Source organism: Chlorocebus sabaeus, chromosome 16 (genome assembly GCF_047675955.1).
Source record: "Chlorocebus sabaeus isolate Y175 chromosome 16, mChlSab1.0.hap1, whole genome shotgun sequence".
In the NCBI taxonomy this organism is placed as follows: Eukaryota; Metazoa; Chordata; class Mammalia; order Primates; family Cercopithecidae; genus Chlorocebus; species Chlorocebus sabaeus.
In genome coordinates, this window is record NC_132919.1 from 36,394,493 (window position 1) to 36,407,765 (window position 13,273).

The 13,273-nt window shown below is 38.6% G+C and overlaps 1 protein-coding gene and 1 non-coding gene across 5 annotated transcripts in view; both read right to left on the reverse strand.

The window, feature by feature from the left end:
* The window catches only part of USP32 (ubiquitin specific peptidase 32), a 219,310-nt gene that overhangs the window by 51,485 nt on the left and 154,552 nt on the right, over window positions 1-13,273 (reverse strand). For all 4 annotated transcript variants that reach the window (XM_008011187.3, XM_037993075.2, XM_037993074.2 and 1 more), the window contains one exon: window positions 7,807-7,909. In XM_008011187.3, coding sequence (XP_008009378.2) covers window positions 7,807-7,909 — 103 coding nt within the window. The remainder of the gene's footprint in view (window positions 1-7,806; window positions 7,910-13,273) is intronic.
* On the reverse strand, window positions 3,482-3,613 carry LOC119622229 (small Cajal body-specific RNA 20). The gene has a single exon (XR_005238899.1).

Sequence of the window (13,273 nt, forward strand, 5' to 3'; positions counted from 1 at the left end):
GACAGAGTCAAGCTCTGTTGCCCAGGCTGGAGTTCAGTGGTGCGGTCCCGACTCACAGCAACCTTTGCCTCTAGCTTCAAATGATTCTCCTGCCTCAGCCTCCTGAGTAGCTGGAACTACAGGTGCCTGCCACCACACCCGGCTAATTGATGTATTTTTAGTAGAGATAGGGTTTCACCATACAGGACTCGAACTCCTGAACTCAAGTAATCCACTTGCCTCGGCCTCCCAGAGTGCTGGGATTACAGGCGTGAGCCACTGTGCCCAGCCTAGAAATCAAAACCCTGTAGACAAGACAGTAGAACCAAACTGATCTATGTCAAAAAAGAAGTATAAATTAGTTCTAAGTGTTAATTTTCTTAAAGATAATATCAAGCTTCTCACTTTTCTGGTAATATGGAACCCATACCAACACAAAATACAATACATTTAAATTAGTTTTTTTTTTTTTTTTTAATTAAAACAATTTTTGGCCTGGGATGATGGCTCACGTCTGTAATCCCCGCACTTTGGGAGCCAAGGTGGGTGGATCACTTGAGCTCAGGAGTTGGAGACCAGCCTGGACAACATGGCTAGACCCTTTCTCTACAAAAAATACAAAATAAATAGTGGGGCCTGGTGGCACGCACCTTTAGTCCCCAGTAACCTGAGAGGCTGAGGTGGGAGGATAGCCTCAACCCAGGAGGTAGAGGTTGAACTGAGCTGAGATCACGCCACTGCACTCCAGTCACAGCAACAGAGCGAAACTCTTCCATTGTTTTTTTTTTTTTTTTTTTGTAGAAATGGAGTCTTACTATATTGCCCAGGTAGGTCTCAAACTCTAGCCTCAGGTAATCCTCCTGCCTCAGTCACCCAAAGTGCTGGGATTACAGGTGTGAGCCACCTCACCTGGTTAAATTAGGTTTCAAAAGAAAGTTTTCCATAAACACACATGCCTTATTATTTAAATCAGTTCAACTTTTTTTTCACTTACACTTTTTGGTTTATTTGGTTTGGAGTATAGCAAAGGCTCTTTTTTTCTTAGACAGGGTCTTGCTCGGTCGCCCATAGCTCACTATAGTGAGCTCAACCTCCTGAGCTCAAGTGATCCTTCCACCTCAGCTAGGACCACACACACGCTTCACCATGCCCAACTAATTTTTAAAGTTTTCATAGAGATGGGGTCTCAATATGTTACTCAGACTGGTCTCAAACTCCTGGAGGATTGAAACAATCCTCCTGCCTTGGCCTCCCAAAGTGCTAGGATTATAGGCATGAGTCACCTGGCCAAAGGCATTTTTTCATTTTTGAAGTTCTGTATGTGATCTCACTACATATGCAGCCAGAATTAATAACTATTGCCCTAGTGAGGATTATAGTCTCATGCATTTGTTTTTATAATGTGCTCCAGATGCTGAGAGCTTAGAAACTGACTTGTTATTAAATCGGCTACTTGCTCTGGAACTTGTGTTTTAGAAGAAGATTTAGATTTTAATTAGTTTTCAGGTCATTTGCTTCTTGCCCATAAAGATAGAGCAAGACAGATAATAAAACCATTTTGAAAGAGTAACAGCGCCACCTTTGAAAAAAATTAAAAGTCTTCCAAGTCACTTTGTTTTCCTCCAGAAAAATCACTTTAGTCTTGCTATAAATGATCTTAAATGATGTTTCAATAACCATCAAACTGTTGGCAGGTAATCTCTTTATAAATTTATACTCATTTCTTTATTCCATTTATATAAAGTTGATGCATTACAAATTACTTTTTTTTCCCCCTTCTTTTTTTGAGACGGAGTCTTGCTTTGTCACCCAGTCTGGAGTGCAGTGGTGCAATGTTGGGTCATCGCAACCTCCACCTCCTGGGTTCAAGCGATTCTCCTGCCTCAGCCTCCCAAGTAGCTGGGATTACAGGCATGCATCACTGCACCTGGCTAATTTTTGTATTTTCAGTGGTTTGTATTTTCAGTGGTTTTGTATTTCAGGGTTTCGCCATGTTGGCCAGGCTGGTCTTGAACCCCTGACGTCAGGTGATCCACCCACCTTGGCCTCCCAAAGTGCTGGGATTACAGGCGTGAGTCACCACACCCGACCACAAATTACTTTCTAAAAAATCTGTAGTAATATATTTTGAGGAAGATTAGGTCTATTTGAGCAAACAATTTTCTTCAAGTTTTCCTTTAAGATGGGCATTTAAGAGAATTTCAAGGAGTAATATTTGGAATTGCATCTTAAATGTTTTAACATATTTGAAAATTTTACATGGTGTCTATGTTTCTAAAGAAAATGTAAATGAAACCATTCCTGTAATAATGTTTCTCATTCTGAAGAGCTCAGTTCATAGGTTAAATCTATACATATCACTGGCAAGAAAACAGGATAATAAAAATATTAACAGGTATTAAAATTGTTAGGTTAAATTTTATAATAATTTGTGAACAGGATGATTGTAATAACTTCTCAGAGACTACAACATATGCCTCTAGCAACTGCGGCTGTACCACATGCTTTTAACATGGTACAGTAAGTAATACCCTTTAGATTTGGAGAACATGGGCTTTTCTTTGCTTCTCTTCCAATGTTCCAAACAAATTAGAGTGGTCTGTCTTCTCATCGTCTTTGGCTTTCTTTTCTATTACAGGAATCTTATGCTCTCATTGTTCTCTACTGCCTGAAACTGTCAGCACTACTCAGGTTCCTTCTTCCGCTTCCCACACGCTTATTTTTCTTGTTCCTTCCACCCTTCTTGACTTTCAGTGAAATAGCTAACCCTTTCATCCAATTAATCTCATTACCACTTTCCTTCTATAAGATGAACAAACGAGTCACAGTTATATATTGGAGAATCTTAGAGTCACTAGCTTTTTTTGACTGTTCATTTCTGGCTGCTTGTGGAAATTTTTGTTTTTCTAAAACATCAAAGGATAATGTTTTGTTTTTATTGACTTCAGGGGTCTGGAACTATTCAAAATTATCCTAGAATCCTGGTTTTCAGAAGATAGATTTCTAAATAGGTAAAGTTTCACCTGTAGAGAGAAATTTCCTCACTTTCTCTGAGTCAACAATTCACAAAAGGACAAGGTACTTATTTTAATATAAGAGAATTCTATTTTGAGATTTTAGGATTCCCTGTGTGTTGTATGAATACGTGTTCTAAAATATGGGTCGAGATTCACCTTTTTCTCCATTGATGATACTACTACTTTTTATGCCCCGTACATATGTACGTTACAAGCATCAATGATCTTAAATAATTAACAGTTACATCAATTTCATATGTCACTAGTCTGAAATGCTGCTTTTGGAAAAATAGAGGGCAGCATGGAGCAACAGATTAGGTACTAAGGCAGGACTCAGGAAACTGTGCTTTAGAGTGCTAGATCAGGTAATAAAATAATTGTCTGATACAGCTTTGGGCAATTATAAAACCTAAGGACCTCAGAAGCTTCGTTTGTAAATTCAGAGAAGAGAGGTGTTGCATTCCTTTTATTTCCCCCTCAACTACACATGTCTGAGGCAGGAAAACAAGGCTGCTCCACTCGTGGCAGTCCTGACGACGATCCTCGAGGGCTGCTCTTGGCCTCCAGCCTTGGCTGAGGAGAACAGGGACCCCCCCACAGCCCATGGGAGAGAGGCGCGAAAGGTGCTTTAAAGTACTTTTTAGCTCTAAAGTTACATTATAACTAAACAGGAAAATCTGTATGTGAATAGTAATAGCTGCTCCTTCGTAGTTCTCAAAAAGGAAGAAACATACACATTATGTACTACAATGATGATAAACAGAAAAGATTCCGCCATTCTTCCCCATTTAAATTTTTATAGGAGATTGCACATAGAAGAATAAAGCTTGACACATTAAAGCGGGAAAAGATTGGTAAGATTCCACGAGCAGAGACACAAATTATTCATGCTCCAGTGAATCAGCAAATCTGGGGTTAGCCACTTCTAAAGAAAGGATGGCTCATTTTTCCTGATCCCTTGGTCTCTGATCTTTCCATTTAGTCTTGGCAGTATTTGAAACATACTGCCCTCACAATTAGTAATTCACATAAGTAAATATGTCATTTTATGAAGAGAAAAAACTAACTAAAGCTAAGTACTACCTTAGGTAGGCAGATGAAGCTCTGAGTAAGATCAAATTATCTGACATGTCAACACTAATTTTCTTTTCTTTTTTTTTTGAGATGAAGTCTCACTCTATCATCCAGGATGGAGTGCAGTGGCATGATCTCGGCTCACTGCAACCTCTGCCTCCTGGGTTCAAGAGATTCTCCTGCTTCAGCCTCCCAAGTAGCTGGAACTACAGGCGCACGCTACCACGCCCAGCTGATTTTTCTATTTTTAGTAGAGTCGGGGTTTCACCATGTTGGCCAGGCTGGTCCGGAACTCCTAGTCTCAAGTGATTTGCCTGCCTCAGCCTCCCAAAGAGCTGGGATTGCAGGTGTGAGCCACTGCACCTGGCCCAATTTTTTTTTTTTTTTTTTAAACAAGGCATTTGTCAAAGCTGCCACATGGACTGGAAAGAGAAATTTGAAGTTTTTTTTTTTTTTTTTTTTTTTTTTTTTAAATACAGAGTCTCATTCTGTTGCCCAGGCTGGAGTGCAGTGGCATGACATTGGCTCTCTGCAACCTCCGCCTACCAGGTTCAAGCAATTCTTGTGCCTCAGTCTCCTGAGTAGCTGGGATTACAGGCATACACTACCACACCCAGCTAATTTTTGTATTTTTAGTAGAGATGGGGTTTCTCCAGGTTGGTCAGGTTGGTGTTGAACTCCCAGCCTCAAGTGATCTGCCTGTCTTGGCGTCCCAAAGTGCTGGGATAACAGGCGTGAGCCACCATGCCTGGCCTGAAAGGAGAAATTTAAATCCTTATATAACTACTGCTACTACTATCACCATTATTACCTTTAACCTTACATAGAGTTTCTATCTGCCAGGCACTGGGCTAAGTGCTTCACATGTATTAACACATTTAATTCTCACATCCCTATTTAAATAGATATTACTATTAATCTCATTGTTTATATGTGAAACCTGAGGTACAGCAAGAAGTAGCAATTTATTCAAGGTCATAAAGCAAGTGAAAGGGACAAGAGTCCAAGCTCACTACGATTACGTTTTTCAAGTTTCTCATAATAATAGCTACCTATTTAGTACTTACTATGCACCAGACACTATTTTAAAATACTTAACAGGAGTCTGGGTGCCTGTAATCCTAGCACTTTGAGAGGCCAAGGCAGGAGGATTGCTTGAGCAATCCTTGAGTTCGAGATTAGCCTGGCAAGCATAGCGAGACCCCATCTCTACAGAAAATCAAAAAATTAGCCAGGTGTGGTGGTGCATGCCTGGAGTCTCAGCTACTCAGAGGTGGGATAACTGCCTGAGCCCAGGAGGTCAAGGCTGTAGTGAGCTATGATTGTGCCACTACACTCCAGCCTGGGCAACAAAGGAAGATCCTGCCTCAACAAACAAACATACAAACAAACAACAAAAACAACAAAACACTTAACATGCATCAAACTCATTTAATCCTTTTAACACTATGAGGGAGATTATTATTATTACTCTAATTTTACAAATGGAGGAAACAAAGCCCAGAATGTCACTTTGTTAAAAAGGTTACTTGAATTCACTTTAAAAACATTTTTAAAAAATCTGTCAGTGTGCATTTAAAAGGTTATTTTTAGAAAAGAATACTTTTCTAATTAAAACATGTTCAGAGGATTATTAGTCAACTTACATTTCCCCCACCTTATTAACAAGTTGCCATAGTTCTCTATTTAGTAAAAACACTTTTCTAATTAATATGCACTTTCAGAAAGTACTGCTGTTACATTTTTGCCCATCTTATTGAATAAATTCCCATAGTTCTCTGCTTCCTTTCTCTCCATATAAAGTGAAACTCCTCTCTTTCCAGGTTTCTTTTAACTCTAAGTTTGCCTTTATTTATTCATTTATTTTATGAGACAGGGTCTTGCTCTGTCACCCAAATTGGAGTGTAGTGGTGCGATCATGGCACACTGCAGCCTTGACCTCTCAGGCTCAAGCAATCCTCCCACCTCAGCCTTCCAAGTAGCTGGGACTACAGATGCACACTACCAAGCCTGGCTAATTTTTAAAAAAAATTTTTGGGCCGGGCGTTGTGGCTCACGCCTGTAATCCCAGCAATTTAGAATGCCAAGGAGGGGGAATCATGAGGTCAGAAGATCGAAACCATCCTGGCTAACACAGTGAAACCCCGTCTCTACTAAAAATACAAAAAAAAAATTAGCTGGGCGTGGTGGCACGTGCCTGTAGTCCCAGCTACTCGGGAGGCTGAGGCAGGAGAAAGGCGTGAATCCGGGAGGCGGAGCTTGCAGTGAGCCGAGATCGCGCCACTGTGCTCCAGATTGGGCGACAAGAGCAAGACTCCGTCTCAAAAAAAAAAAAAGAAAACAAAAAAAAATTTTTTTGTAGAGATGGAGTCTCACTATGTTGCCCAGGCTGATCTTGAATTCCTAGGCTCAAGTGATCCCCCTATCTGGGATTTTCAAAGTCCTGAGATTACAGGCCCAGCCAGACTTCATTCTTAAGTAGATTTTAAAGTTTGCATTTGACAGATGCATGCTAGAAAATAATATCAAATGCCAGAGTGGAGAAGGGAATATGTAGATTCTCCCATGCATACCTCTCCCTTACTACCCTCCCCAAATTTCTTTAGTGCACAAAAGGATTATGGTAGGCAACAACAAACCAGGTTCATGTTCTTATCAGTGCAGTTCAGTCTGTTTATAAGGGACATGCTGCTAAGAGTAAGACGTCTATTGTGTTCCTACAGAAAACAAAATGTAATACATCCAAGACAAAACTATGCTATTCTTTGAGTCTATACCCATTAAAACATTAACAACCACTCAATCTAAGGCCAAACTACAAATACAAAAACCAAAAAAGTATTTCAAAATAATGATTGATGCTGTACCCCAATGTTCTCATTTTCTACCCACACACACCATCATTATCTACCTACAAGGTCCAGGAAGTCATTTGCCTACTTTTTATTCCTTCAGAGACACCAAAGCCCGTGCTTCCCAATTAATATATTTTACATGTGAAAACACATTAATAAACTTTGCAAAATGGAAAAAGGATGAGAAAGAATGATGAGATAGATAATGTAAAAAGTATGTAACTACCAATATTCTGATAATAAGCAGTGACAGAAGAAATACAGGAAAATAGGAATCAAATGATTAGAATTTTGGTTATTGATCATTTGGCAATGAGTATATATATCAACTGGCTCTCCAAGAAGGCAAATATTTGATTCTGGGCATTATTCTTTTCAGTTTTCTGTTCTGAAAAAAATTCCATTTTAATGGAAAAGGTGAAATAAAGGACAATGTAAATGACGTAGTTGAGAGAACATAAGCTTTAAAGTCAGTCCTTAGGTTTGATCCCAGATCTTCTACCCTGATCACGATATTCAGGTTACTTTTACTTTCAGCACCAGGTTCCCCAAAGGTAAAATGGGTATAATACTATCTTCCTCACAAGGGTGGTATGAGAATTAAATGAGACGTGAGGTATGTGATATATACAGGTACCCCCGTGCCCAATATTATCTTTTTTTAGGGTTGTTGCAAGGGAAGAAATGTATGTGGAAGTGTAATCACAAAGCCTTACCCACAGCAAGTATCATATAAACACTCATTTCCTTTCCCTTTGAATCTTTATCTAAGTTGGAGCATTTTATTATTGGCTGCTGGTCACAGCATTTTATTATTGGCTGGAAGACTGACGGAGTTGAAAATCCTGTGAAAAATGTAAATAGACAGGAATCTAACTCACGTATTTGACATATTCTTTCCACTGCTGCCACCACTGCATGGAGATGATAAACCAGTTGTGTCCTGGTTGCAGACCATACCTGCTCTCTCGTTCTAACCATCCTCTGTACATACAAAAGAAATTAAATACATCAAATAAAGTTGTATGAAATAGGTGGCGACGCACAAAAATATCATTAGAAGTTTTATAAGAAAAACCACGAAACATTTAGACGTAATTAGGAGAGACTGCCAAAATCCACTTAGTAAAACAATACTGTTTCTATTGATAAACCAATTTCAAGAGTCACAGGCTAGTATCAAGAACAATTACTTCAGGAAAAGATTCTAGGAAAAAATTAAAAATAAAAAAAAATTAGAAAACAACTGGTGTTCCCAATTAATTAATTACATTTTTTGCAGAATGTAACCAATGATGTTCTTCAAACAGCCTTATTGAGGAATAATTTACATAAATATAAAACTTACCTATTTGAAGGGTACAACTCAGTGATTTTGATAACTTTACAGATATGTGCAACCAACACCACAATCAGTTTGAGAACATTTAGAACATTTCAATTAATCCAAAAAGACCCCTGTACCCACTTTTAGTCAATTCCTGTTACCACCCTCAGCAACAGGAAACCACTAATCTATGTTTTGTCTCTTACAGATTTGTCTTTTCTCAACTATAAATAAAATGATAAAACATATAAATAAAATGATAAAACATTTATAAATAAAATGATAAAACATATAAATAAAATGATAAAACATCATATAAATAAAATGATAAAACACATGGCCTTTTAAAAATTTGGCCTCTTTGACTTTGCATGTTTTTGTGGTTCATTTATTATTGTGGCAGATATCAGTTGTTTGTGCTTTATTACTGAATAGTGTTCCATTGTATGTATCTATTACATTTTGTTTATCCATACAACACCTAATGAACATTCGAAACTGGCAAGTCAGTTTCCAAAGTGGCTGTCCATTTAACATTCCCATCAGCAATTCTAGTGGGTGTGAAGCACTGTTACACTGATTATAAAACAAAATCTACCATATCTATCTACCTTATCTATCTCTCTATCTCTATGTATGTATGTATGTATGTATGTATCTATCTATCTATCTATCTATCTATCTATCTATCTATCTATCTATCTACAGAATCTCACTCTGTAGCCCAGGCTGGAGTGCACTGGTACAATCTCAGCTCATTGCAGCCTTGACCTCCTGGGCACAAGCAATCCTCCTGCCTCAGCCTCTCAAGTGTCTGGGACTACAGATGTGCGCTGCTATGCCCAGCTAATTTTTTTTTTTTTTTTTTACTAGAGACAAGGTCTCACTATGTCACCCAGGCTGGTCTTGAACTCACAAAAGTGTTGGGATTACAGACATGAGCCACTGTGCCCAACCAAAAACTATTTATTTTTGAGGTGAAAATGGCATAACGTGAAATTATTTCAAATCATACAATTCAATGGCATTTAGTACATCCAAAATGCTGTGCGATCACCTCTTATTAAGTTTCAAAACATTTCCATATACCTCAATTAAAAAGTCATCCATTAAATAGTTATAGCCCATTCCCCCCAGAACTTAACAACCACTAGTCTGCTGTCTGGACCTATTGACTTGCCTATTCTGGATATTTCATATAAATGGGATGATTCAACACATGACCTTTTATGTCTGGATTCCTTCACTTAACATGTTTGTGAGGTCCAACCATGTTGTAGTATGTATCAGTACTTTATTCCTTTTTATGGTTGAATAACATTCCATGGTGTGTATATACAACATCTTGTTTAACCATTCATCCACTGATGGATGTACAGACTGTTTCTACCTTTTGGCTATTGTGAATAGTGGTACTATGAAAGTTGTGTTCAAGTATTTGAGTACCTGTTTTCAATTATTTTGGTAAATACCTAGAAGTAGAATTGCTGGTACATGGAAATTCTTGCTGAGGAACTGCCAAACTGTTTTCCACAGTGATTGCACCATTTTACATTTCTACCAGCAATATATGAGTCCCTGATTTCCCTACTCGCCAAAATCTTCCATTTTAAAAATTCTAATAATCTTACTGAGAAGCAGAATTACATTGTTTTGACTTGCATTTCCCTAATGACTAATTATGTTGAGCATCTTTTCATGTGCTTGATGATCACTGAATGTCTCTGGAGAAACATGTATTCAAGTCTATTTTTAGTTGTCTATTTTTAAATTGGGTTGTTTGCTTTTTGTTGTTAAGCTGTAGGAGTTCTTTATGTATTCTAGTTACTAGGCCCTTATTGGATGTATGTTTCTAAAATATTATCTACCATTCTATAGGTGGTCTTTTCTGTTTTAAAAATAATAACCCTTGATGTATAAAAGTTTTAAGTTTTGCCAGGTACAGTGGCTCACACCTGTAATCCCAGCACTTTGGGAGGCTGAGGCAGGCGAATCGCTTGAGCCCAGGAGTTCAAGACCAGCCTGGGCAACATGGCAAACCCCTATCTCTACAAAAAATACAAACATTAGCTGGTTGTGGTGGTGCACGCCTGTGGTCCCAGCTACTCAGGAAGCTGAGGCAGGAGGATCACCAGGCTGCAGTGAGCTGTGATGGTGCCACTGCACTCCAGCCTATGTGACAGTGTGAGACTGTCTCAAAAACCAAAACAAAACAAAAAACTTTCAAATTTTGATGAAATGCAGTATTTTCTTTGGTTGCTCATGCTTTTGGTGTTACAACTAACATTCCATTGCAAAATTTAAATAATTTTTGAGGAAAAAGTTTTGTTAGATATAGAGTTCTTGGTTACAGTTTTTCCGCCACTTTCAGCTCTTTAAAAAAATTGTCATCCCACTCACTTCTGGATTCCATGCTTTCTGATAAGAAACATGCTATTAATTTTATTGATGATCCATTTTATGGGACAAGTAGCTTCTCTTTTGCTTTCAAGATTCTCTCTTTGTTCTTGGCTTTGTAAAATAGTTTCATTATAATGCTTCTCAGTGTGGATCACTTTGTTTATCTTTCTTGAAGTCCAATGAGCTTTCTGAACGTGTAGGTTCATGTCTTATGAAGTTTAGGACAATTATTTATTCAAATATTCTGCCCTTTCCTTCTCTCTCCTTTCCTAAGATTCTTATGTTGACACACATGATGTTGTTCTATGGGTTTCTTACGTTCTGTTCATTTTTCTTCATTCTGTTTTCTTTCTGTTCCTCAGTCAATAATTTCAATAAACTTTTATTTAACTTCTCTGATTCATTCTTCTGCCTGCTCAAATCTGATGGAGAACCCCTTTAATATATTTTTCATTTCAGTTATTATACTTTTCAGCTCCAAAATCTGTGTTTGGTTCCTTTTTATACTTTCTCTTTATTGATACACTCTATTTGTACATATATCATTCTCCTGGTTTCCTTTATTTATTATTTATTTATTTATTTATTAGTTTTTGAGATGGAGTCTTGCTCTGTTGCCCAGGCTGGAGTGCAAGTGGCACAATCTCAGATCACTGCAACCTCCGCCTCCCAGGTTCAAGGGATTCTCCTGCTTTAACCTTCCGAGTAGCTGGAATTACAGGAGCCCGCCCTACCACACCTGGCTAATTTTTGTATATTTTTTTAGTAGAGATGGGGTTTCACCATGTTGGCCAGGCTGGTCTCGAACTCCTGACCTCAAGTGATCTGCCCACCTTGGCCTCCCAAAGTGCTGGGATTACAGGCGTGAGCCATCACGCCCAGCCATTTCTCCTGGTTTCCTTTAGTTTGTTGTCCATCACCTCCATTACGTCTTTGAACATATTTAAGATGATTGATTTTAAATGTTTGTCTACTAAGTCCAATAACTGTGCTTCCCCAAAGATAATTTCTATTAATTTCCTCTGTGAAGGGACCACAGTTTCTTGTTTCTGCAATTTTATGTTGAAAACAACATTTTGAGCATTAATGGTAACTAGAACTAATCATATTTCCCTCCACCTCAGGATTTGCTTTCGTTGACTGCTATAGTTATTTGTTTAGTCACTTTTCTAAAATATTTTTATAAAGTCTGTCTTCCTTGTTATGTGTAGTTTCTTAAGTCTTCATTTAACGTGTGTTTGAAAAGCTGGTATTCTGACAGTGATTTCTTAGAACGGCAGAAGTGGGGAGAGGGAGAGAGGAAGAGAGAGGGAGGGAGAGGGAGGAAGAGAAAGAGAAAAAGGAGAGAGAGAGAAACAAAGACAAAAACCACTACTGTCTTTGCAGAATGACGCTGTGCTGGGGCATTCCTACAGTGGTTTACAACTATGCCTTAGCCTTCACTACCTGTATACTCTTAGTCTAGAAGCTCAGCCAGAGGTGAAACTGTAGGGGTCTTATAAGGTATTTTCTGACTGTGTATCTTGTTGCCGGCATGTGCAAAGCTTTCTAAATTACCCAGTGTACAGTGTGCTTTTGGGTACCCTAATTTCCCAAGGAAACTCAAGTTCCCACCACTCCCAAGACTTTCAGCATTCTATTATATGCCTCAATTAAAATCTTTTACCCCAGGTGACTGCAGGTGGCTGGTTCGTGTGCCTTACAGAACTTCTGATGAATGCGCCTGCTTTTCCATCCTGGGTAAATTCTGAGTTAAGTATAACATAGCTGAGCATCTTCCAGTAGCTTTTCTGGTAGCCCCAGACTGTTTACACAAACACAATTTGTTTTTATTTGTTTTGTTTTGTTTTCGAGACAGTCTTGCTCTGTCACCCAGGCTGGAGTGCAGTAGTGCAATCTCAGCTCACTGCAACCTCTGCCTCTCGGGTTCAAGTGATTCTCCTGTGTCAGCCTTCCGAGTAGCTGGAACTACAGGTGTGCGCCACCATGGCCAACTAATTTTTTGTATTTTTAGTACAGACGGGGTTTCATCATGTTGGCCAGGCTGGTCTCGAACTCCTGACCTTAACTGATCCACCCATCTTGGCCTCCCAAAGTGCTGGGATTACGGATGTGAGGCACCACACCCAGCCTGACAAACACAACTCTTTATAAATAAGGTGTGCTCTGCTCTCTCTGAAACCAGGGACCATGTGGGTTGCCATCTTCAAGGCTGCCATTACTAAACCAGACAATGGCAAATATATAAACAGGCTTTTAAATAATTTTTATAATATTTTATAATTTTTTAAAAATCAACATTTGCTTAGTTTCTATAAATCTTTGTCTCTTTGTTCAGAGTTCTGACAAAGTTGGAATTGGCAGTTCTTTATTTTTCAATGTTTCTGTGGAGAGACAGGCTCTTAGAGCTACCCACTACATAATTTTCACTGAGTCACTCCTCTCATTGTGCTTTTAATTTGCCTTCTCTGAGGAAGCAGAACATCTTGTCATGTACTTATATTAGTGATTCATACATGTATAGTAAGAGTCTATTCAACTCTTTTGTGCATTTTAAAATTAGATTTTCTTGATGTCTTAATGTGTTGTAACAGTCCCTTATATATTCTGGACACAAATCC